This window comes from Callithrix jacchus, chromosome 3 (genome assembly GCF_049354715.1).
Source record: "Callithrix jacchus isolate 240 chromosome 3, calJac240_pri, whole genome shotgun sequence".
In the NCBI taxonomy this organism is placed as follows: Eukaryota; Metazoa; Chordata; class Mammalia; order Primates; family Cebidae; genus Callithrix; species Callithrix jacchus.
The window spans coordinates 37,193,614-37,220,751 of NC_133504.1; the positions used below are offsets into that span (position 1 = coordinate 37,193,614).

The 27,138-nt window shown below is 40.7% G+C and overlaps 2 protein-coding genes across 18 annotated transcripts in view; one reads left to right on the forward strand and one right to left on the reverse strand.

Annotated features, from left to right (window-relative positions):
* Positions 1–27,138, reverse strand: part of RAPGEF2 (Rap guanine nucleotide exchange factor 2) — a 271,926-nt gene that overhangs the window by 224,137 nt on the left and 20,651 nt on the right. The window lies entirely within an intron of this gene.
* On the forward strand, positions 9,957–17,068 carry LOC128931545 (endogenous retrovirus group FC1 Env polyprotein-like). Its single transcript, XM_054252844.2, has 2 exons — positions 9,957–10,237; positions 16,604–17,068. Exons 1-2 carry the CDS (start codon positions 10,139–10,141, stop codon positions 16,988–16,990), a joined length of 486 nt encoding a protein of 161 aa, XP_054108819.1. The 5' UTR covers positions 9,957–10,138; the 3' UTR covers positions 16,991–17,068.

The window sequence follows — 27,138 nt, forward strand, 5'->3', positions numbered from 1 at the left end:
TGAACTTTAAAAACACAAAACTGTGGTTATGCAGCTACGCTGAGAATTAAGGAATTTAAAACATGGACTGGAAGCCACCAAATTTTCAACAGTGACTTGCTCCAGGTGAAAGGGAGGCCTAGGAGACTAAAGAAAGAAAAGTTCTTTACATGGTTTCACTGTTCCTGTGTCAGATACATACACACAGACAGGGAAAAAAGAATATGAGAAAAGGAGATTATAAAAAGACAAGTGGGCACCTGGCTACTGTGAAACAACCTCTCTGAACAAACTGACTATACACATCTGGACTCTGTTCTCACACCCCCATATGACATATTCTTGCCTGTTACTGCAAGTTACACTTTACAGACTATATACTTCTCCATGGCAACATGATTTGTCAAAAAGGCAGGCCTTTGCTCAGAGTCAGAGAAAATACTTTTCCTCAAAGTACCCTGCCCATTCAAAAAAAAAAAAAAAACACCAGAAACACCTATTACTTCCAACTCCCCAGTAAGTATCAACTTTAAAGCAACCATGTAACATTTGATCCAGCTCTTACCCAGAGCCTTAAGTATATATCCCTGCAGCTGTTTAAAAAAAAAGAAAAAAAATTACATTTGATCCAAGTTCTCAATCAAAATAAACTATATCACATGGTATTACAAATCCTCTTTTTATTAACTGACCAGTTATGAGCCCAGTGGAATATTTTGTGTAAGAAAATATATTCTTGAATGTACCATAAGATTGATAAAACAAATATACCAAATAAATATTTTTATGTGCTGCTCACTTTTGTGAGTTTCTATTGTGTGAGTTTCCACAGATCTTTGGAACTCAACCTAGGAAAGATTAAGACCCAAACCACAAACAAAATTAGAGGAAATTTACTGTAGAAAAAATGTTCTTTTTTCCTTTTAAAAGAGAGACATGGTCTCACTGTATTGCCCAGTCTGGAGTGCAGTAGCTATGCACAGGCACGATCATCATACAATAATACAGCCTGGAACTCCTAAGCTCAAGTGATTTTCAGCCTCCCAGTAATTGAGTCTACCTTCAGGTGCGTGCTACCAAGCCCACCACAAATTTCTTCTTAATCCTTAAAATTACTCGAGGAAGTTATTAATGTTTAAAAATATGCAGGTCTTTAGTGAGATAAGCTCAATTCACAAATTATATTTATTCTTCTTGATTACTTGGAGCCATTCCAACACAATGCTTAAGAGCACAAATTTCAGAACTAGAGTCCCTGGATTACACCACTAGTTCTTCCACATGCCATCTGTGTCAGCCCTGACAAATCACTGCACTTTCAAAAAGCCTCTTGAAAAAATGGAAATAATGTGTCCAATACATAATACAGGTGAAATGTTTAACACGGGGCCTGGCACACAGAAACCATCCAATAAATATTTGCTACTTGTACTATTTATAAGCTAGATTTATTTAAAAATTAACCATTGCTTTCTATACTTTAAAACACTGAAAAGAAAATTTTTAAAGGCTTTCTTTAGACTTATATGTTAAACATATTTTTATTTATTTTATATGTATATGTATTTCATTTATATATTTTTAATTTTATTTATTAGAAATAAACTTTCTTGGTTTACCCATTCATATCCAAATGAATTTCATTTTTCAAAAATATAAACCATGAAGTATTCTGGTAAGTCAACCCTTCCCCCACAGCAGCTGTTGTGTGAAACTGACTCATGAAATGTAGACATAGAAATGAAATGTTTGATCATCTGGTCCAATCCACTTGCCAATGTACTAGTAGGATTCTTACATCCTATAATTTGTTTTCAAATACTCCAAATAAATTGCTTATTGGTTTTGTCAGAAATCAATCAAGGTTTATTATATACAAGAAGAATGTTCCTCATTTTGTCAAAGCTATAAATCCATTAACTTCTGACTACAACAAAAAGGGAAGAAAGATTAAAGATATTATCAACATTTTTAATGGTCTGAGTGGCATTAGGATACTTCTTTTTTACTTTCAAAGTAAAAAAAAAAAAATCCAAATTACATCATTTTTTCAATTGTTCTAAATAACATTATTTAAATAAAGATAAAATTGTTATTCCTACAACCTTAGATGTATACAATATGGAAAAGACATTTGGTCACACATGCTCAGAAGGTACAGGGGAATGTGCTCTATCTTTCATTCTGCACATATGCCCCCAACAACAGTGATACACTGAGATACTTCTCTTATGTTATAGACGGGTGAGGTTTTCTGGACCCCATTATTTGTTGAGCCTGTCTCTTGACTTAACATTAATTATTTCTAACTAAAGTAAATATAAACTGGTTAAAATTATCTTTAATACTGGCCACTAACCATATAAAAAATATGCTCAGCCTGATTCTGAATCAAACAAATGTTATCTAAACACTGATACAAATTTTCACTTCTTAAGATTGGCAAAAGTGAAAATCCGTCACTGGCATAAACTTTTATACACTGTTAGTGGAAATATAAACTGGAACAGCCTTTTCAATGAGCCATTTGGCAACACCTACCAAATGTTAAAATATATATATATATATATATATATATACACACACACACACACACATACATACATATAACACACACAAACACACATAGACACAGACACACAAACACACACACACAGACTCCATAATTCCACTACTAGGGACCTAGTCTGTGCATCTCCTCACAAAAAGCATCTAAAAACACACAAATACACACATATAATGATATTCACCACAGCACTATGTGTAAGGGGACATGGAAGCCGGAAACATCCTAAATATTCATGCTTAGAGACTGCTAAGATAAATGATGAGGTATCCAGCGGAATACTGTGCTGCTGGACAGAATGAGGCTAACCTCTGGATCATCTTGTGGAAATATTTAAAAGAAAAGGCAAGAACTATGTGTATGAAATGATTCTATTTGTTTAACTTACAAAATATATCTAAATATCCTGGTAGAATTATAAGTTTTTCTTCAAGTATATTAAAAACAAATTAGGAAGTTTAGAGCAGTGACATACAAGAGGGAGACTTTCTCTTATGCTGTTTTAGATTGGGTTGCAAAGTGTTTGTATTTTTTATTTAAAAAAAAAACAGTTTTAGGTCAGACACGATGTCACATGCCTATAATCCCAGCACTTTGGGAGGCTGAGGTGGGTGGATCACTTAAGCTCACCCCTTCTCTATTAAAAATACAAAAATTAGCCGGGTGTGGTGGCAGGCACCTGCAGTCCCAGCTACTCGGGAGGATGAGGCAGAAGAATTGCTTGAACTTAGGAGGTGGAGGTTGCAGTGAGCTGAGATTGTGCCACTACACTCCAGCGTGGGCATCAGAGCAAGATTCCATCTCAAAACAAAAAACAAAACAAAACAAAAATTTTCAGAAAAATAATTTTGGCTTATAAAGATCCAATGTCATTGCTTATACAATCTTTCATGAAACGTTAAATTGGCATTATCAATGTTAAATGCTGTCCTCCCAAGCCCCAACTGCTAAAAAACAAGCTGGTCTTCTTGATTTCATTTTCTACTTTTTTGTCTATAGAGTTGTCACTGAGAACCTTTTCTCATCTTGATTCCCCCATAATTAGAACAGTCTCCTAAATTACCTTGGTTATCCATTTCTCTGTTTTTTCAGCCCACAGCAAATCCTGAATTCTCTAATAATTGTAACAATTTAAAGCTGTCACATGCAACCTAACATTTGGCAATTATAAAGAGACATCCCAGAATATATTTTTTAGCAATGGTAATATCATTGGAATTAATATATAGCTCCCAATAACAAATGCTTTTAAAAGAGGAAGGTTCATTTGCTGTTTATTTGCTTGATTTCCAGGAGCGGAGAGTAATTTTTTAATACTGTACCTCCCATTTTCAAACTTTCTTGAATAAAACAAATGTAAATGTAAAAACAAATGGCTATACTAAACTACTGGAACTCTACTAACCATATTTAATTACACTAAAACTATTTCTAACTAAAATGGAAAAATATCTCTTAACAGTATAAAATGTTGAGAACATTACGCTAAGCATAATAATGTATGAATCTGAGAAAATACAACTGTCAACTTTTAAAACTTTAATCTGCAACATGCAATCCTAGTCAAGATAATTTATCATCCACAGCGGTAATGAAAAAGACCATTTGGCACTCCATTAAATCTAACATTCTTAAAAAGGTACTCATAATGGTGACATAGTATAACTCAAATTCTAAGCACATGAGCCTCCATTTCCCTTTCAAAATCTGTCTCTTAGCACACAATTCCTGTTTACTGGATTTCTTTCTTCATGTTCAATGACTCCAACCCTAATAGGACAAAACTAAAAACCTGAAGGAATCTATTTTTAGCACACACATTCACTGAGGTATTTTCTATTTAATAAACAGGATGTAAAAGTTGTTTATGCTTGACAAAAATCTGTCCTCTTTGTTCACCGTCCACTTAATAATACTGAACAATGGGAAATCTTTTAACAAATGACATTTAACAAAGATAACTTTAGAATAATTTTGAGCTTAATATCACTGCAATAATTATATTTCAGGATTTAAACTTACCAAAAAAACCTTTAAGGAAAAAAATTTAAAATGCTCCATGTTTTGTTTTAATTTCTCCAACATCACACTCAATGTATTTTGGAGCGTGCTGTATATATGACAGGTAAAGGAAATACTGCTCAAAATGCCTAAGGTTTTTCTTTTCTCATTCTATGCTTTAAATGTGTGCCTTACACTGTATAGGATGCCCTTCTCCAAGCCTTAAGTGATCTGAACTGAGACTGAAGAAACCGTATAGAAGAGGCTGAGGGGGAAGCAACAATCCTTTTAATAGAAACAGTTATAAAGTCTGCCATTTGACCCCCGCATACCCAAATTTCTTTCATTCTTTTCCACACAGCTTCATTATTGCACTTGCATGCGGTTGTATGAATTTTTCACCTATGGGTACTGCCCTCACTGGACTGTGAGTTCCCTGCACTATGCCTACCACTCTGTGTATCCCAATGTACTTGGCATTACAGTGCCATATACGCACAGTAGATGTGCTAAAAAAATATATCTGGCATGTGACCAAGGTCCTCAAGTGTGCAAATGTGCCGTTCCTGAGCTTTTTACAGTTATGACTTACACTATATTCACCCATTCACTGAAAATGTTAGCTAGTCAGATGCACCAAGTTGCTTGAGACTCTCTTTCATGAAAAATTTATTTACATTATTCTTCTGCCCTACCTATTTCAATTCATTACTGTCCCCAGAAATTTCCTTCATGTGGTAGTTAAGCTGTGTATCCTTTCAGTCCACATAAACTAACTATAATCTAGGAGTACATGATTGGTAACCTTGTTATTTTTGGTTCAAATGGTGTCAGAGAAGAGTTTTATGCACCAGTGAGGTAAACAAGCAGACAAAAATATGCTTTAAGATTATTACGCATTTCCCTTATCCTTCGTAAACTTATGCTGTGGTCAATTTTTTAAAAAAAGATTACACATTTCCTAATTCTTTAAATCACCCAAACTCAATATATAATTTCAAAATTATCTTGTCTACATATTTTTTAAAAAATATTTCCCCAATGTAGAAATCATATTCTTTCATATGGATCTTTGTACTTCCCAAATAAGTCAATTAACCCACCACAAGGGGTCATTTCACTATTAATGTAGTAGCATCAAGCCAAAGAGATATGAACAGAGTAGAATTCTCACAAAATTTGGCCTACAACCTAAGGTATGAAATTACTCTTACCTCTCCCTACAGCTGTTTAAATTTCAAAAGCTGAAAGAGGTAAAGCTGTATTCAATGTGGCAGTGAAAATTATCACCGAACAAAAGGCATCAGTATTAGTAACTTCAGATGGATAATGTGGAGACACTAAAATATGAACTTTATACTTTTCTACCTTCTATCAAAAAGGAAATAGTCTATATTAGCGCTTTTAGATGTTTTGGGTATAGATACCCATCTTATACTCATGTGTATGTGTGCATGCATGCATGCGTGTGCGTGAGTGTATCTCCATCCACTCCAAATCAGAGCTCATTTCAGCATCGTAGTGGTGGCATAAAACTGGTACCACTGTAAAATCTCTATGGAGATATCTCACAATCCAATACTTTCTTAGAGAAAGCTTGTGTCTCAGGCCACATGATGTGGTAAAATTAAACCATGTCCATTAACATTATATTAATTAGTAATTCAGTCTATGTGAAAGTCAATTATACCATGAAAATTAATAATGCAATAAAATTTTATGTGGACACATTTATCCCACTCAAGAAAAGAATTTAAGAACCCTAGCACTTTAGTTGAAAGCTTATTACAAGTCAAAAATTTTTTAACTCATTAAATCAATTCAAATAGGATAAAGAAATGTTTTTTAAAAAATTTCAGGATTTTTTTTGTGCTTATACGTAATGAGTTGAATGTAATTTTAATTTATAAAATATTCTACCATGTAAACATTTCAGAAATTTAAACCTCCCTTCCCAGTAAATTTAAATCTTTGCTTTTTTTTTGGAGGGGGGGGGTCACTTACTTTTCACAAAATCACTCTCATTTCCTAGAACGATCCCTCCCGTATAAATACCTAAAAAGGTGTGTTCTTTGTTCTCTTTCACATTCAAAAGAAATGCAAAGTAACTCCATTATTAAAGATGCTACTATGGTTACATGTTACAGATTAAACTGGTTCCCCTAAAATTCACATATTGAAGCCCTAATCCCAATTAATACTTGGAGATGGAGGCCTCTGTGAGGTATTCAAAGTTAGATGAGATTGCAAGGGAGGGAGCCTGGTCCAGTTGGACTGGTGTTCTTATAGAAGAGGAGAGACACAGAGCACTTCTTGTCCTCTCCCTCTGCTCCTCCTCCATTTCCCCTCCTACAAGCAGAGGAAAGGCTGTGTGAGGACATAGCAGGAAAGCAGTCTGCAGGCCAGGAATAGGCCTTCACCAGAAAATGAACTGGCCAGAACCTTAACCTTGAATTTCTAGCCTCCAGGACTGTGAAAAAATAAATTTCTGTTGTTTAAGCCACCCTATCTATGATATTTTGTTATGGAAGTCCAAATGGACTAACACAGTAAACTTCTTAAACCAAGTTTCAAAAGAACTTTAAAATATAGTCAAATGAATTTCTTGCCCACTGCACAGAGCCAAAGTACAATTACTACCAAAACCCCACCTTTTCTGTTGACAAATAACCTATGATGACTATAAATTTACCTTCTTACACAGTTTTAGCATTAGAAACCAATAGGCATTAAGGACAGGAAGCCTACAATCAAGTATGGCACTTTTCATAGTGGTCAGGAATACAGGCTCCAGGGGACAGTAACCAGTTCAAGTGCAGGCTCTACTTTTTAATGTCTACACATTTCCAAAAATTATTACTTAAGGAAGGTTATCAAACTTTCTCATGACTTGATAAAATTATATTCAAGTTTGGTTGAAAGAAAATAATGTATACTTCAAACACCAGAAATATTAAATTAATATATGTAATTATAAAAAACAGAACTGAACTGTACATTTCAATTCAATTCAACATATTCAACATCAAACACTTCTATACCATGTGGGACAGTGTGCTAGCATTCACATTGTTTAGAAAATATAATAAAGACATTTACCTATAAGTAAATGTCAAATATGAGTTAAAAAGCATAATAGCCTTGAATCCCTACCCAGTGAAGTCCAAACTACAGTACTTACTGGACAACTCCTCTATGGATTACACATAAGCATCCCAAACTCTCCTTGTTCTAAAACTAAACTCCTAATCACTATCACCACCAGCACCACCCACTGTTCACCCTCTTAATCAAACTTCGTCTTCCTGAAGTCCTTTTCTCCAATAACTAATATTCCCAACCATCCAGAAACTTTGAAGTCATCCTTAAATCCTCTTTCTTTCACACCTAAATCTAATATGAAAAATGACTGCCGCTAATAAAATTATTTTGGAGAAATGTACCAAGTGAAAAAGTGGCATTAAATAAACTACTTGAATTCAGAACATATAACGAACTCTCACAACTCAAGGAAAAACAACCACATTTTTAAAAATACTAAATGCACTATAATACACCTGGACTGGATCCTGAAGAAAAATAAAACATTAGTGGGAAATCTGGCAAAATTCAAATAAAGTCTGCAGTTAATAGTATTGATCCAATATTAATTTCTTACTTTTGACAAATATACTATAAATTATTAAACACCAGGAGAACCTGAGTGTCAGGCATATATATGGAAACTCTCAGTACTATTTTGGGAATTTTTCTGTAAATCTAAATTTAATTCAAAACAAGAAATTAATACTGGGCACGGTGGCTCACACTTGTAATACCAGCACTTTGGGAGGCCAAGACGGGCAGATTACCTGAGGTCAAGACTTTGACACCACCTGGCCAACATGGTGAAACCCCATCTCTACTAAAAATACAAAAATTGGCTGGGCATGGTGATATGCACCTGTAATCCCAGTTACTCAGAAGGCTGAGGCTGGAGAATCACTTGAACCTGGGAGGGGGAGGTTGCAGTGAGCCAAGATCGTGCCATTGCACTTCAGCCTGGGTGGAAAAAGTGAAACTCCATCTCAAAAAAACAAAAAAAGAAAGAAAAGAAAAGAAATTAAAATAGAGATAAAATATTTAAAAAGACCTTTACCAAAGACATATGGGTGGAAAGTAAGTATATGAAAGGTTTTCACTGATAATGATTAAGGAAATGCAATCCTGTACATGAATAACAGCATCATTCATAATACCCAAAAGATAGAAACAACCCAAATGTTGATGAATGGATACAGAAAACTTAGTATTATCTATGTAATGGAATATTACTTGGCTATAAAAAGAAATGAACTAGGCCAGGCACAGTGACTCATGCCTGTAATCCCAGCACTTTGGGAGGCCAAGGTGGGTGGATTGCTTGAGTCCAGAAATAAGAGACCAGCTTGGGCAATATGGTGAAACACCATCTCTACAAAAAGTACAAAAACTAGCTGGGCATGATGGCACACACCTATAGTCCCAGCTACTTAGGAGGCTGGGGCAGGAGGATCACTTGAGCCTGGGAGGTCAAGGCTGCAGTGAGCCATAATCACACCACTGCCCTCCAGCCTGGGCAACAGAGAGGCTCTGTCTCAAAAAAAAGGAAAAAAAGAAAAATGAACTGCTGATACATACTACAACATGGATCAATCTTGAAAACATTATGCTAAATGAAAGAAGCCAGACCCAAAGACCACATATAAACTATTTACATGAAATGTCCAGAATAGGAAAATATATAGACAGACAGTAAACTGGTAGTTGCTTAGGACAGAAGGAATGGAGGATGAGGATATAGGAATTTTCTTTTTGAAGTTGATAAAATGTCCTAAAGTTGATTGTGGTGATGGTTGCATATATCTAGGAATATATTAAAAACCACTGATTATATACTTTAAATGGGTGAATTGTATGATATGTGAATTATACCTCAATAAAGTTGTTTCTAAAGTACAGAATTAGATGCCATCACATGCCTATTAGATGGCTTACGAAATAAAACTGACACGTGTAAGTGCTGACTAGGATGCAGAATTTAAACTTTTGTACACTGCTGGTAGAAATAAAATATAATGGCTGGGCATGGTGGTTCACACCTGTAATCCCAGCACTTTGGGAAGCCAAGGCGGGTGGATCACGAGGTCAGGAGTTCGAGACCAGCCTGACCAACATGGAGAAACCAGTCTCTGTTTGGAAAACTCTGTCCCTACCGCGAAAGCTCTCTCTCTCTCTCTCTTTCCCTCCCCCACAAAGAGGCTCCCTTATCTCTCACTTTACATACCTGCCCTAGCCCTCCCGCCGCCCAGCTTCCCGCTGCCCAGCAGTTCAAACTGACCAACAGTTGCCCACCACCTCGGCTTTGGGCTTCCCCACCCCCCAGCCCTTCAGCCCCCTATAAAACAACCCTGCCCCTCTGAGCAGCGCGGCCATTTTTCCTTTTTGTCCCGGCTGGCCCGCCCGGAGGTTCTTTCCTCTCAATAAAGCCTGAACTTAAGGAATTTCCTCTAGCCTGTGGTCCGGTTTCTTTCCCAATGAGCCCAGTCTTCCCGCAGAGGGTAGGTCGGACAAATGGTGCCGAAACCCGGGAGCTGGGGCCGTTGGCCCGGCCACGGCCCCCCTCCCCGACCTACCCAACACTGGCCCTGCCACCTCCACGTTCCGATTAAGGTAAGCCAAGTTTTTTCTTGCTTTGCCTTCCCCCGCTTCCCGTCTCCTCTTCCTACGGCACGGTGCAGTTGCTCCCTCTCCGGCGTTCCGCACGGACTCCTTGCCTAGTCTCGGCCGAGCCAAGGTAGTCTTCCATTCCAGCTCCAGGAGCCTTCCGAGGGACAGCCGCCAGATGGGGGATGCCCCTCTGACCGCTTCCCTTTCCGTACTTAATTGTACTCCGGGGAATTTGCAACGAACGGGAACACCTTTTCGTTGCATCTGCCCATCCGCACCAGAGGGTCTGTAGCTGCGCCTGCTATGGGAAATTCGGAGTCTAAAATACCTCTGAGCACCCCCCTTGGGTGCTTGCTGCGAAATTTTACCAAATTGGGATATTCCCAAACCCTCAGAAAGAAAAAGCTTATTTTCCTGTCCCAGGTGGCTTGGCCCCAATACAAACTCGGTAACCAGTCACATTGGCCCCCGACTGGCACTTTTGATTTCAACACCCTCCGAGATCTCGACGATTTTTGTCGCCGTGCAGGCAAGGACAATGAAATTCCTTACGTCCAGGCTTTTTGGGACCTCCGTACCCACCCCGACCTATGTTCTTCCTGCCCCACCTACCAAATCCTCTTAGCTCGAACCCCTCGTAAATTTTCCTCCACTACCTCTCCCCCTCCCTACTCCTCACCGGAGGATCTGCCTGAACATCTGTCCTCTCTTGCCAATCTCAGCAACCAGTCGCCATCAACGGCACGCCCTTCCCCCACTCCCTCTGCACCTCCTACCTCAGAGGCCATGCCTCGCTCTCCCTCTACTCCCTCCGAGCCCCCTCCCTCAGAGGCCGCACTTCCTCTTGCCTCTCCGGTGGCGGCCCACACCCGCTCCCACCAGCCAGCTATCCTGGCCCCACTCCGAGAAGTAGCAGGCGTGGAAGGTTTAGTCAGGGTCCATGTTCCTTTCTCACTCCAAGACCTGTCCCAAATTGAGAAACGTTTAGGATCCTTCTCAGCTGACCCGTCCACCTATATTAAAGAATTCCAATACCTCACTCAAGCATAAGAAGCCCTAGTCCGGTATACTCGACTAGATCCAGCCTCCCAAAACGGGGCCACTGTATTAGCCTCCCATTTTATCTCCCAATCAGCACCCAACATAAGAAAGAAACTAAAGAAAGCAGAAGAGGGGCCAGAGACTCCCATCCAAGACCTGGTAAAAATGGCCTTTAAAGTATTCAATGCCAGGGAAGATGCGGCTGAGGCTGCCCGCCAAACTTGCATGAAGCAGAAGGCTGCCCTCCAGACCCAAGCCCTAGTGGCGGCTCTAAGGCCGGCAGGGAACCAGAAGCCCAAGGCCGAAACCCATGCCCCTCCAGGGACATGTTTCAAATGTGGAAAGGAAGGACACTGGTCCCGAGCCTGTCCACAACCACGGCCACCAACTAAGCCTTGCCCTATCTGTCGGCTCCCGGGACACTGGAAGTCAGACTGCCCCAGCTTCCCCAGGGTGCCGGTTCCTCAAAACAGACACACTGGCGTTACGCAGCCGGCGGTCACCCTCAGTAGGGAGGAGCCTGCTTGCCAGGAGCCGACCTCCGAGGGAGCTCCGTTCCCCAGTCTACTAGGGCTGCTAGATGACTAGCGGGGCCCTGGCTTACCGACTCCGGTTACCCTCACTGAGCCAAGGGTCAAAATTCAGGTAGCGGGTAAAAGTGTCTCGTTCTTGCTCGACACGGGGGCTACCTACTCCGCACTTCCTTCCTATTCTGGCCGTCTCACTCCTTCCCAGGTCTCGGTCATGGGAATCGACGGGACCCCGAGTATCCCCTACCAAACCCCACCACTCATGTGCTCATATAACTCCACTCCATTCACCCACTCCTTTTTAGTAATCCCCACCTGTCCAGTTCCCCTTCTGGGGCGAGACATCCTTTCAAAGCTGAAGGCCGTCATAACCTTCCCCTCCGCCAACCCACACAGTCTCTTTCTCCTAGCCCTCACCTCAGACACTGAACCCCAAAAAGCCCTGTCAGAACTACTCCCTGGAGTCCACCCTCAGGTCTGGGACATTAACAACCCATCTGTAGCTACCCACCACCAGCCAGTTCAGGTCCGCCTTAAAGACTCCTCGCCTCATTTTCTCTGCCGCCCTCAATTTCCCATCTCTAAAGCCCACCGTATGGGTATCAGACCCATCATAGAGAAACTAAAAGGTCAAGGCCTCCTAATTCCTATTAACTCCCCATGTAATACCCCCATCCTCCCAGTACGAAAACCATCAGGACAACATAGGCTAGTCCAGGACTTGCGCTTAGTTAATGAAGCTGTAATTCCCATACATCCAGTTGTCCCCAACCCATACACCATTCTCTCTAACATTCCCCCAGGGACCACCTGTTTCTCAGTCCTAGACCTAAAGGATGCCTTCTTCACTATACCTCTACACCCTAATTCCTACTTTATCTTTGCCTTCACTTGGGATGATCCCCTCACGAACATGTCCCAACAACTGGCCTGGACAGTCCTTCCACAGGGCTTCCGAGATAGCCCACACCTGTTCGGCCAGGCACTCGCCACTGACCTACTCCACTGCAACCTCAAGCCCTCTCACCTCCTCCAATACATAGATGACCTTCTTATCTGCTCCCCCACCCACCAGGAGTGCATCCAGGCCACCACCGCCCTACTCAATTTCCTAGGAGATAAGGGATACCGGGTGTCACCAACCAAAGCACAAATAGCCTCACCCACCGTCACCTACCTAGGCATACAGCTCACACCTGGGCGATGGTCCATCACAATCGACCGACTACAAGCCTTAAAGGCGCTCCAGGCCCCTGAGTCAGTAAAAGAAATCCTCTCCTTCCTACGACTAGTAGGGTTTTTTCAACACCGGGTACCTAATTATGCTTTGCTAGCAAAACCTCTATACCATGCTGCTGCAGAAGCCCCCGAGGGACCACTCTCCTCACCAGGTTCTGTCAACCGGGCGTTCAAGTCACTGCTTAACGCCCTTTGCACCTCCACCAGCCTAGCCCTGCCCAATCCCAACTTACCCTTCCAACTATATACAGACGAGAAACAACATACAGTTGTAGGAGTGCTAGTCCAACCAGTAGGACAGACCCTTCTGCCTATAGCCCTCCTGTCTAGACAACTTGACCCAACTGAGCGAGGATGGCAGCCATGTCTTAGAGCCCTAGCTGCCGCCGTCACCCTAATCACAGAAGCTCTTAAGATCAATCTACAATTCCCACTCCAAGTCTTTTCTCCACACAGGTTGACTGAACTGCTCAGTCAACACTCTCTGCCCCACCTCGGGCCCTCCCGTATTCAACTGCTTCACCTACTGTTTATTGAGAACCCCAACATCACTCTTTCTCACTGCTCCTCATTAAACCCGGCTACCCTCCTCCCTTGCCCTCCGTACTCCAGCCCCCTACATTCCTGTACTGAAATCCTCAAATTAGCCCAGTCTCCTCGTCCCGACTTGCTACCTCAACCCCTACCATCTGCCTCCATTACCCTATTCGTTGATGGCAGCTCTATACCTCATTCCACCGGCCCACGGAGAGCGGCCTATGCTGTAGTAACTCACTCGGAAATCATAGAGACCCGCCCCTTCCTCTTGGGACCACTTCACAACAGGCTGAATTAGTCGCCCTCACTCGGGCCCTATCCTGGTCCCAGAACAAAGAAGTAAATATATATACTGACTCCAAGTATGCCTTCCTCATAGCTCACTCACACTGCATGATCTGGAAGGAACGAGGCTTCCTCACCACTAAGGGCACGCCCGTTCTCAATGGAAAACTCATTGCTGCCCGTATCCAAGCCGTTCAACTCCCTAGCAAGGTAGCCATCGTCCACTGTAAAGGGCATCAGTCCCTGAACTCACCCATAGCCGCAGGGAATGCCTTTGCAGACAGGGTAGCTAAAGACACGGCAAGAAACCATCCGCCACCCACCTCCACTCTCTGTTTCTTGTCCAAGTCATATAGCCCTCAATACTCTACCTCAGAACTCCAGGCCCTCCAGTCTACCCCCGGGGTACGGTTCAAAGATGACTGGGCCTTCAAGCATAACCTCCTCATCCTCCCCGAAAAGCAAAAGTACCCGATAATCCAAGACATCCACAATTCACTCCACATTGGGCCTAAAGGCTTATACCGGTTCCTCAACCCACTCTTTCACCCCCACCACCTCCTCAGTACCATACAGGAAGTCCAGTCCTCATGTACTGTCTGTGCAAAAACTAATTCCCAGGGTTCCTGTCATCCCCGGAGCCAGCTTCATCAGCTATGCGGGTTCCTACCTGGCCAAGACTGGCAAATTGATTTCACCCATATGCCAAAGCACAAACAGTACCGGTATCTGCTAACCATTGTTGACACTTTTTCAGGCTGGATTGAAGCTTACCCCATAGCCTCTGAGTCTGCCGGGACAGTAGCCACTCATCTCATTCAAGACATCATCTCACGCTTTGGACTCCCGGCTACCATACAGTCAGACAACGGCCCAGCCTTTATCTCCAAAGTCACTAATGCTGTTTCTACCTCTCTAGGAATTCAGTGGAAGCTACACGCCGCCTACCATCCTCAGTACTCTGGTAAGGTGGAACGGGCCAATGGCCTAATAAAGGAGCATCTGACCAAGCTCATGCTTGAGCTCCACCAATCCTGGGTAACCTTGCTTCCTATTGCCCTCACCAGGTTGAGAGCAAGCCCCCGGGGCCCATCACAGCTTAGCCCGTTCGAGCTGCTGTATGGTCGTCCCTTCCTACTTTCAACTCCCCCACCGCCAGAGACCACTCCTCTAGACAGCTACCTCCCCTACTTTACTCTCCTTCGCAGCCTTCTCCGAGAACACGCCAACGCTTCTCTTCCCCAACCCACCCAGCCATCTGAAAATACACAGAAAGTCTCCCCCGGGGACTCAGTTCTTATCAGGTCCCTCTCCCCAAAGCCCCTCGCCCCCAAGTGGGAAGGACCATACACAGTCCTCCTTACCACTCCATCAGCTATAAGAATTGCTGAAATCCCATCTTGGGTTCACCTCTCTCGGGTGAAAAAGGCTCCTCATGGACCCTCCCCTATGCTGGAAGGCTGTTCCTACTGGCCCTTTATCTGTCAAACTTACCAGGGCCTAGCAGCCACACCCCCTACAGATGGAGATTCTTCCTAACTGAAAACTATACCAAAACCACCTTCATCTGTAATACCCCCCATACAGCCACAACCACCTTCTTGCAACTTCCGACTGCTCTGCTGCCGGATGCCAAAGTGCCATATATCTGAACTTCACCAAATTCCACAACGTCCATACTGATATACCTCTCATGTGCTTCAACCATGACCAACCATCAGGAGCATGCAATAATACTCCTTGGTGCTCCTGCATGGGATGTACTTGGATGAGCTGTCGACTACATATAGCTGTCAAGTCCACAGTACCTGCCCGATCTCAGCTCAAAATCATCCCAGATGTAGATGGAGAAGGAAACACCATTATCGGTTCTACACGGTATTCCCTTCTCATACCTGACCCCTGGGACAACCGGTGGAAAAGCCCCAAGAAAGCTGCCGTGTATGACCACATAGATACCAAATATCCCTCTTCCCACCTGTACATCTGGCGGGCATACGTACGTACAGTCCACTAAGTCCACTCTGACATTAGCCTACAAGAAAAATCTCTGAATGACCAATTGCAACCACATTCGCCTCCGTTTTCCTGGTTAACCTTTCTCCAAGAAGGAATCAAGTTAGCTAACCTCTCAGGATTAACTGACCTAACCTCATGCCTCATGTGTGCCTTCTTAGGACAGACTCCCTTCATTGCAGTCCCCTACCCCATCCCTCTCAACCTTTCAGCCTCAACTTCTTCCTTCTCCCCCATCAAGGAAGTCGATCTCTACACTCCACCTGATTTTGAACAGCTACCTGTGTGCTATTCCCTAGGCCGAAACTTCCCTAGCTGTAACAGAACTATACGGGTAACCACTAATATAACAGCCCCACGAGGAACGTTTTTCTGGTGTAACAAGACCTTAACAAAAACTCTCTACATTGGTCTTTCCTCATCTCTTTTATGCCTCCCAGTAACCCTAGTCCCTCGACTCACCATATATTCCCCAGCCGAAATCCAGATGCTGCAAACTCCCCATCGCCGCACCCGACGAGCTGCCTTCCTACCCATTGCCGTTGGAGTCTCCCTTGCTGGTTCAGCACTTGCAGCAGGATTAGGAGGAGGGGCACTAGTCCACTCTCACCTGGCTATAGCCCGACTGACCTCACAATTCCAAGCAGCTATTGATGACTCTACTGAGTCTTTAGCATCACTCCAACGACAGATCACCTCAGTTGCCCAAGTTGCCTTGCAGAACCGAAGAGCCCTAGACCTGCTCACTGCTGAACGAGGAGGGACCTGTATCTTCCTACAAGAAGAGTGCTGTTACTACATCAATGAATCCAGCCTAGTAGAAACCCGAATCGAGAGCCTCCAGAAACTCAAAACTAACCTGCAGAGTCAGAAGTTCTCGGCTGAAGCCACAGCGTGGTGGTCTTCCTCTATGTATACCCTCTTGTCCCCATTGCTTGGGCCCCTAGTAGCCGTTTGCCTAATCTTACTTATTGCTCCTTGCTTTCTACAGTTCCTACAGCGGCGCTTTCAAGAACTGACTCGAGTCACCATCCACCAGATGCTGCTCCAACCCTACCCTGAACGAGTGCAAGAAGCGGACCTTGCCCCGAACATCCAGGCTCCTTAAGAAAAGAGACCTCTTCAGAACCCCCCCCCCCGTCGACCCTTGTCAGCAGGAAGTAGCTAGAGAGACAACCAATGCCCCTGACCCCCTCTTTTTCTTTTCTTTAAGGAGTCGGGAATGTTTGGAAAACTCTGCCCCTACCGCGAAAGCTCTGTCTCTCTCTCTTTCCCTCCCCCACAAACAGGCTCCCTTATCTCTCACTTTACATACCGGCCCTAGCCCTCCCGCCGCCCAGCTTCCCGCCACCCAGCAGTTCAAACTGACCAACAGTTGCCCACCACCTCGGCTTTGGGCTTCCCCACCCCCCAGCCCTTCAGCCCCCTATAAAACAACCCTGCCCCTCTGAGCGGCGCAGCCATTTTTCCTTTTCGTCCCAGCTGGCCCACCCGGAGGCTCTTTTCTCTCAATAAAGCCTGAACTTAAGGAATTTCCTCTAGCCTGCGGTCCGGTTTCTTTCCCAATGAGCCCAGTCTTCCCACAGAGGGTAGGTCGGACAGTCTCTACTAAAAATACAAAATTAGCTGGGCATGGTGGCACATGCTGTAATCCCAGCTACCAGGGAGAAGAGGCAAGAGAATCGCTTGAACCCAGGAGGCGGAGGTTGCGGTGAGCCAAGATTGTGCCATTGCACTCCAGCCTGGGCAACAAGAGCAAAACTCTGTCTCAAAAGAAAAAAGAAAGAAAAGAAAATGCAATATAGCTACTTCGGGAAGGAGTCTGTTAGTTTCTCATAAAGTTGAACATATACCTATCATATATCCTAACAATCTTACATTTAGGTATCTATCAAGAAAAACATATGTCCATATTAAGACTATACATGAACATTTATAGCAGCTTCATTAATAACTGCCAAAAACTAGAGGCAAATATTCATCACTTGGAGAAAGAATAAACAAATTTTAGTACATCTATACAGTGAAATACTATTCAACAACAAAAAGAAGCAAACCATTGATACATAACAGTATGGCTGAATCTCAAAAGCTTATGCTTAGTGGAAAAAGTCACACAAAAAGACTGTACACTATATGACTCTATGTACAGTACAAGGCATTCTTAAAAAGGCAAAACTATAGGGATAGAAATCGGATCACTGGTTGCCAGAGGCAAGCTAGGCAGGGAGGACTGACTACAAAAAGGCACAAGGGATCTTTTCAGGGCAATGAAAATATCTTAATTTTGATTTTGGTTATAGTGGTGACAGGACTGTACACACATTAAAACTCACAGAATTTTACACTTTAAGAGGTTGAGTCTTATCATACATAAATTATATCTGACTTTTGCAAAACTTGCATCCAACTTAATCACAAGTTTATATTTTAAAAATAAAGGAAAATAAATGTACTAATGCAATGCTGGTAGTACCATAAGTCACTTTTACAACAACTAGCAAAATTAGAAATGCAAGCACCCTTTGGCCCAGCAGAAATTTTCCAGGTCTGGTATGTGAGGGGTATTCATTGTAGCCCTATGATACTCTGTAATGGTTAATCACACAGACAGGAACTCTGCATGTAGTGATGTAGAAAGATCCTCAAACTGTATTTTACGTTAAATAAAAGGGAAGGTATGTATATAGATATAACTTGACAAGAAAAAAATGTTATAATGGATCTGTGCATAATTTTTTTAATTTTGGGAAGAATAAACAAGCAACTAAAATCACTCACTACCAGAAGGGAATTGAGAATTACGTAGGTGTGGAAGAGGGAAGATTGCACTGTGTAATTTTTTTGTGTTTTTTGATGTGTGAATGATGCAAAACAAAAACAAAAGCTAGTATATAATATTTAAAACATTAATTTAGGTACAAGTTATAAACATTTCTAGAACACTAAAAGCATTCCAGAAAGAAAAACATTATCATATATACTTACAACGCACCTAACTTTGAAGTACCAGAAAAAAATGAGCAATCAATGTAAAAGACTGTATTTAACCTTTCTTTCTGACCCACCACCCACAAAAATAGAAGAAATAAGGCGTGTGAGAAATAGAGAACAAAGAATGGTTTGGAAGAAAAAGCTGTAATTTAGAAAAAGGAGGCATAAATGAGAAAACTTTGATTTTAAAACGCCAAGAACAACCCTGTACCTTTCTGTCCTGGAGTTCAGTGCTCATCTAACCCTAAAGGTGCGATAGCCCTTTCTATGCCTTGTAAGGGCCAAAGAGAAACAAGCAAGACTCCCTGCCACAGGCACAAGGAGGCATTGTCCTCTACAAACAAAGGACTCAAAAACATCAATTAAGCACACATACACAAGCCCATCACAACCAAGGACCTGGATGGATTATTTTCAAATTTCAGAAGCACTTAAGTCTTCTTGAAAGCCCACATTCCAAAATCTGGCCAAGTAATTCTGTCTTTCATTCTGCAGTTAAGACTGTGAAGTACAATAATAAAATTGTGTTAGAGGTGTATAACCTCAAGATAACTTAGTGTATTTCTGTGTAAGATACAAGTTTATGAATAAATAGTTCTAATTCTTGATCAATTCTAGACCAACCAGTCCCTCGCTGAATAGTGTGGTCCTGTATCAAAGTTCATTCTCAAGCTAAGACATTATCCTAATGGCACCAGTTAAATAAGCAAAAACATCAGGAATATTTTACTCTCCAACTTGCTAGTTTCAAACAATATACCCATTAAAATCTGGATTTTTGTTGCCAAGTGTGCAGATTCGAATCTGTATCCTCTTGGTAAAGAGACTGTAACTTCCCAAACATTTCCTCTGGCTTTTTTCAGTTAGCATAGAGAACCAAGGTTCCCAGCTATGTCCCCACAAAGAAAGGCTAAGTATTAACAAATCCTATGTTAAAACTTCTTAAGGAATGGAAGTAACAAGTATGCCAAGTCTGTGTTTCTGACAAACAAGGAGATGGCTGGATATAGGACTTGAGAAAACTAGATAACTTTCCCAAGTACAGAACAACCTGAAAGACATCAATCTAGCCCAAAGTTCCCTAGCCCAAGGTTCCCAAAGCCCAAAGAACTTTAGCTTTGGACTTAGCATTTCTATTTCTCTTCAACTAGTAAAAATCCCGAATAGTATAGCTGACTGAATAAAAACAACAACAGCAAAAGCTAAAAACCAAAATACCAATAGTAATTCATCAGACAAAGATATCAAGATATGCCAACAAAATCAGCAATCAATAAATCTTAGATGTTATTAAAACCACGCAAAACTCTGTATTATTTTCAAATAAACCTGGAGAGTAAAACAGGCTATTTAAAAAGGTGTAGTTAAAATAGTAATAGATGGCCGGGCACAGTGGCTCACACCTGTAATCCCAGCACTTTGGGTGGATTGCTTGAACCCAAAAGTTTGAGACCAGCCTGGGCAACATGGTGAAACCCAATCTCTACAAAAAATACAAGAATTAGCCAGATGTGGTGGTACCCACCTATGGTCCCAGCTACCCAGGAGGCTGTGGTGGGAAGATCACTTGAGCCTGGGAGACAGAGGGTGCAGTGAGCTAAGATTGTGCCACTGCATTCCAGCGTGGGCAACAGAGTAAGATCCTGTCTCAAAAAATTAAATAAAATAAAACAATAATAAATACCCTTTATTGAGAGTAATCTATTTGCTAAGCCTGGGTCTAAAAGAAGCCCTTCCAGTCTTACTCTACTAAATCTAATTGTTTAAAAATTTTAATAAAATTAGACTTTAGACCTACAATTGATCTCTAAAGTAAAAGCAGCCTAGCAGAAGAATTTGAATAAACAAAAATGTGCATGCCTGTAGTCCTAACTACTTGGGAGACCGAGGTGGAAGGATCACTTGCGCTCAAGAGTTCAACACTGCAGTGAGCTATAATCACACCACTGCAATTCAACCTAGGTGACAGGGCAAGACCCTGTTGTCAGAGGCATTTGAACCAGAGCAACTCCATCTTAAATAGGAGCTGGGTAAAATAAGGCTGAAACCTACTGGGCTGCATTCCCAGGAGGTTAGGCATTCTTAGTTACAGGATGAGACAGGAGGTTGGCAGGAGATATGGGTCAAAAAGACCCTGCTGATATAATAAGACAAGGTAAAGAAGCAGGCCAAAACCCTCTGGTAGTACTCACTGTTCATTATTCATTAATTATAATGCATTACATTGCTAAAAGACACTTCCACCAGTGCCATGACAGTTTATAAATGCCATGGCAATGTCTGGAAGTTTCCCTATATGGTCTAAAATGGGGAAGAACATTTCAGTTCTGGGGGAAATCCCTACCCCTTTCCAGGAAAACTCATGAATAACTCACCCCTTGTCTAGCATATAATCAATAAATAACCATAAAAATAGCCAGCCAGCCGTCCTCAAGGCTGCTCTATGGAGTAGCCATTCTTTTATGCCTGAATTTTTTTTCTTTTTTGAGACAGAGTGTCGATCTGTCACCTGGCTGCAGTGCAGTGGCGCAATCTCGGCTCACTGCAACCTCCCCCTCCCAGGTTCTAGTGATTCTCCTGCCTCAGCCTCCTACGTAGCTGGGACTACAGGCGCACACCACCATGCCCAGCTAATTTTTCTATTTTTAGTAGAGACAGGGCTTCACCATATTGGCCAGGATAGTCTCAATCTCTTGACCTTATGATCTACCCGCCTCGGCCTCCCGAACTGCTGGGATTACAGGCATGAGCCACCATGCCTGACCTATTCCTGTACTTCCTTAATAAACTTGCTTTGTTTTACTCTGAGGACTCACCCCAAATTCTTTCTTGCCCAAGATCCAAGAACCCTCTTTTTTCAGGGTCTGTATCTGGATCCCTTTCCACTGTCTCAAAAAAAAAAGAAAAGAAAAGAAAAACATCCTAAGCAAATTAGAACTACATTTTGTAAAAGTCTTTATTAACAATATAGACATTTACACCTGCTCTTATTATAGAGGGAGTAGAGTGGATAGAATAGGGACTTTGAAATCAGACAGTTACATGTACTTATGCAAACTACTTAATCCCTGCATCTTGTTTTCTTCATTGGTCAATTGATAATAATACCTCCTGCTATATTAGGTTGATGTTAGAACTAAATAAACCATGAGAAAACATCTAGCTGAGTTTCTGGCACGTAACAGACACTTTATAAATGACATTGCTTTTCTATGTCTTTCCTGAACTGTTCTGAGATATGTGCTCCCTAAACATAAAATAAACAACTGACATCACAACGGAAAGTATTATATATTATTAGACTGACAGGCAACCTGAAATCATCAGTGTGGCACTTTTCAAAAGGGATATATTATAAAAAGTGACTCTTAAAAGATAACTAGAGGCATAATGTAAAGATTCATTTACAATTGCACCTTTCAATGGTGAGAATTTATAATATGAAAGCAATTCTAATTCCTTTTTAAATTCTTCAAAGAAATGGCGATAAGATTTCTATTCAAGTTTCTTATTCTTATTACATTTCTATGCAGGTTTCTGGCTCCACATCTAAGATCACATATTGGCATTCAAATCTAAACACAGAATGATTACAGATTTCAATAATCAAGAATGTATCCATTCATATCATACAATTACAAATCTTTTCTTCTACAAATATGCCAAAAAACATACTTAAAATAGAACATGTATATATATGTACACATACACACACACACACACACACTCTCTCTCTCTCTCTCTTTCACTTTCAAGAGTGGTGAAGTCTTTCCATATGTGTAACATACATACATACATATGGAAAGACTTTGCCACTCTTGAAAGTGAAGAACTTTTGGTTCAGCTTCTTTAAATAAAATGATCAAAACTATTTAAGATACATTGGTGTAAAAGGGTTTTTACACAATGGTTCTTTGAAGTCTGAAAATGTTTTAACAAAGAAAAAGCTCTTTACAAAACTCAACATGAAACCCATACTTTTAAAATAATCTACGTAAGTATTAACCTGCATAACCAAATAATAATTTGAAAACATGGTTTTACTGCTTTGTATTGACCAAAAAGAGATAATTCTATAAACACTACTAGTCAAATATTAAGAAGATCATAGCCTATTATCTTTATAAATGACTCACAATTTCTATTGACACTAATGTTTATTATGTCAGCAACAGTAACACTTTACATTCACATAGACTTTTCCACTGTGAAGTACTTTCTCATATATTAAACTTATTTAACCCTTTAAATAGGTATGGAAAGCACTGTATCCCATTCTGTAGATGAGAAAACTAAGATCCAATGAAAACTGCCAAGGTCACATGGAGGGTAATTGGACAGTACACCGGTCCCTCTAGTCCAGCTACTCTTCCTCATTATAATTAGGTCCCAAAATGTACGATTAGATTGACACTAATGTAAAAATTAACACATTATTCGTCTCAGTATTTTTTCTTCTTGGATTTTACTAGATGAAACAGAATGTACAATTTAAAGTATTTATATCCTAACAAAAGAAAGGTTATAAAGTACATGTATAAAATAGAGAGTTCAAAATCCAAGGAAAGCAAACATATATATACATACCTAAATATAATCCAAGGCAATAAACTGAAGTCCAGGGCACAGAGATTCAGAACACCGTGCCTAGGGTTCAGGGCTTTGCTTTTGACTTGCTTCTGTAAGTTACACAAATCATGGTGACTAAGTAAAATTTGAATTCCTGTCACCTAACCAGGCAATTCTAAGAATCAATTTTGACTCGTAAACTAGTTGACAAGCCTGAACAATGTTATATTCAAATAATAAAAATAATTGTCTCAGAATTAAATTTTTAAAATTGTACCAAACTGAGCTATATACCCCATCAGTATTGTTTATTCTATTACTATGCAAATGTCAAACACGCTTCCTATTATACATTTGAATTTTATGAAATGCTAAGGTATTATAAAATGCCATGGAGACATAAAGTTCATTAAGGTAGTTTAACCTTTGAGAAATTTTGCAGTTTAAAAGGTATGAGATATGTATACTTAATAAGTATGAAATTATGAATTACCAAGGAATAAACACCTAAAAGAAATGCACAAGCTAAAAGCAGTGACAGGATAAAGAAAAATTCAACCTCTAGACTAAGTGACTAGAAGAAGCTTCAAGAAGGGGGGAACATGGCACTAAATGAGTTAACTAGCACGGTAAAAAGGGAGGGAGGAAATCAAAAGGTGTGTTTTTATGGGGCATTGGTAAAGCCCTGGGAATGGTGACAGTGAGAATGCATATAATACCATAAAACACAAATAAACAGGCTGGGTGTGGTGGCTCACGCTTGTAATCCCAGCACTTGGGAGGTCAAGGCAGGCGGATCACCTGAGATCAGGAGTTCAAGACCAGTCTGACCAATGTGGTTGAAACCCCATCTCTACCAAAAATACAAAAATCAGCTGGGCATGGTGATGTGCACCTATAATCCCAGTTACTCAGGAGACTGAGGTGGGAGAATCACTTGAACCCGGGAGGCAGAGGTGCAGTGAGCCAAGATCACAGCATTACACCCCGGCCTGGGCAACAAAAGCAAAACTCTGTCTCAAAAAGAAAAAAATCACACACACAAACAAATGTTTTCATCCTGGAACCAGTCACCTCTCTATAAAATCAATTCAAACACAGGAGTATTTAATCCAGAAGACAGTGTGAGATTATTGTTCTTTGTGGTTACAAATATGATTCTTGACAATTACCATCCACATGAATGGGGTTCAATTTCACATTGAGAAACGAGGGCTCGGGTGTTTTCCTCTAAAAGATCATCCTAAATACACAGGTCTACAACAGCATTTTTCCTCTTGTAGTTTTGATCTTATAATCAACTGAGAAAAGTAAAACTAAAGGGAAATTGAAATTATGACCTAACCTAAAAACAGAGGGGGAAAAGGATAAGTGTGGGTTCCTGTAAACACTTTTAAGACAGGCATTTTCACAATCAGCAGAGAGGAATGTTTATCCAGTAAGTTAAACAGAAAATTCTGAGAAAGTCTTAAAATCTTCTGAGTGAGATGATAGGGAGGGATCGAGTTTTTTGTTGTTGTTGTTGTTTTAACCTGTAACAGGAAATAGAATAAATGACATTTTACAATCAAAACCATTTCACCTGTTTCAAATATAAGAAAACTGTAAAAATATGTAAGAAAAAAAAAACAGAAGATTTTAAGTTGTGTTGGTGAGACTTTCTTATTTATTTTGAAAAATTTCACCCAGCTTGGTAAGAATGATGGATTGCTTTACACTGGGCTTTCAAAGATTTCCAGAATCACTCTCTCCTATGCTATTTTGTATTTTTTTTTCAACCAATTTGGAGATAGGTTATTTTTTTTTATTGTTTTCCTGAAAATTGATTGTGTTTAACTCTCTTCCTTTATCACGTCTGTAATCCCAGCACTTTGGGAGGCCTAATCACCTGAGGTGAGGAGTACAAGACCAACCTGACCAACATGGAGAAACCCCATCTGTACTAAAAATACAAAATTAGCTGGGTATGGTGGTGCATGCCTGTAATCCCAGCTACTCGGAAGGCTGACGCAGTAGAATCACTTGAACTCAGCAGGCAGAGTTTGGGGTGAGCCAAAATTGCACCAGTGCACTCTAGCCTAGACAACAAGAGTGAAACTCTGTCTCAAAAAATTAAAAATAAAAAAATCACAACTACAGATGGGTAAAATGCTACATAGTAAGTTTGAATGCAGCCTTATATAGTATTCAGTTCTTTCCAAAAAAAATTATGTTTTCATAAAAAAATATAAAAATTGAGGATAATCAATTTTTATACTTTCAAATTATTACCCCAGTTATTTATGGACAAGTAGCTAAAGGAGAGTAAACACTAGCAACACTTCTACTGGGAAGTGCTGAGTTCTGATACCAGACACACTAAGTTTTTCACTAGCATTTTTCTACAAAGTTATACTTAACATCACTGGCAAGACACTGTTGCCAAATTCTGAGTGGTCAGTGTCTCTCCTGAATGAAAGCAAATGCTCTCAACCAAGTAACTTCATATCTAACAACCAAAATCCAATTGGAACAGACCCTTTTCTTAACATATATTGATATAATTAATTGCCATAGATGCACAGATTGTAACAGCTAATTTTTTATCTTTGTGGTTTCCAAGTAGCAGCTATTGAAAAAAATTCCACAGCACATTACAAAGAACACAGATAATAAACTCATGCAAATTTGTTTTGACACAATAAAGAGTAAACAATCTTATCTCTGAATGATTTCAAGGTTTATATAATATGCCTACAATCATGTTAAATAAGATATAGTAGTAAAATATTTCTTGATTGCAAACTAAATCAATGTATTCACTGATTGATTGATTGTGCTGATTTATTGAGAAGAGTAGCTAATACATGCCAAGTATTGGGGTGTGGTATATCTGACAGGCTTTAAAATCTCATAGTCGTGTGTGGTTTAATAACAAAAGCCTAATTTATAAAGAAAACTATTAAAACCTCTCATCTAACTCTAGATTTCTTTTTTTTTTAAATTGCATTTTAGGTTTTGGGGTACATGTGAAGAACATGCAAGATTGCTGCACAGGTACACACATGGCAGCGTGATTTGCTGCCTTCCTCCCCTTCACCTATATCTGGCATTTTCTCCCCATGCTATCTCTCCCCAACTCCCCACCCCCCGCTGTCCCTCCCCTATTTCCCCCAACAGACCCCAGTGTGTGATGCTCCCCTCCCTCTGTTCTCATTGTTCAACACCCACTTATGAGTGAGAAAACGCAGTGTTTGATTTTCTGTTCTTGTGTCAGTTTGCTGAGAATGATGGTTTCCAGGTTCATCCATGTACCTACAAAGGACACGAACTCATCATTTTTGATGGCTGCATAATATTCCATGGTGTATATGTGCCACATTTTCCTAATCCAGTCTATCATCGATGGGCATTTGGGTTGGTTCCAGGTCTTTGTTATTGTAAACAGTGCTACAATGAACATTCGTGTGCATGTGTCCTTATAGTAGAAAGATTTACAATCCTTTGGATATATACCCAGTAATGGGATTGCTGGGTCAAATGGAATTTCTATTTCTAGGTCCTTGAGGAATCGCCACACTGTCTTCCACAATGGTTGAACTAATTTACACTCAAACCAACAGTGTAAAAGTGTTCCTATTTCTCCACATCCTCTCCAGCATGTTGTCTCCAGACTTTTTAATGATCGCCATTCTAACTAGCGTGAGGTGGTAT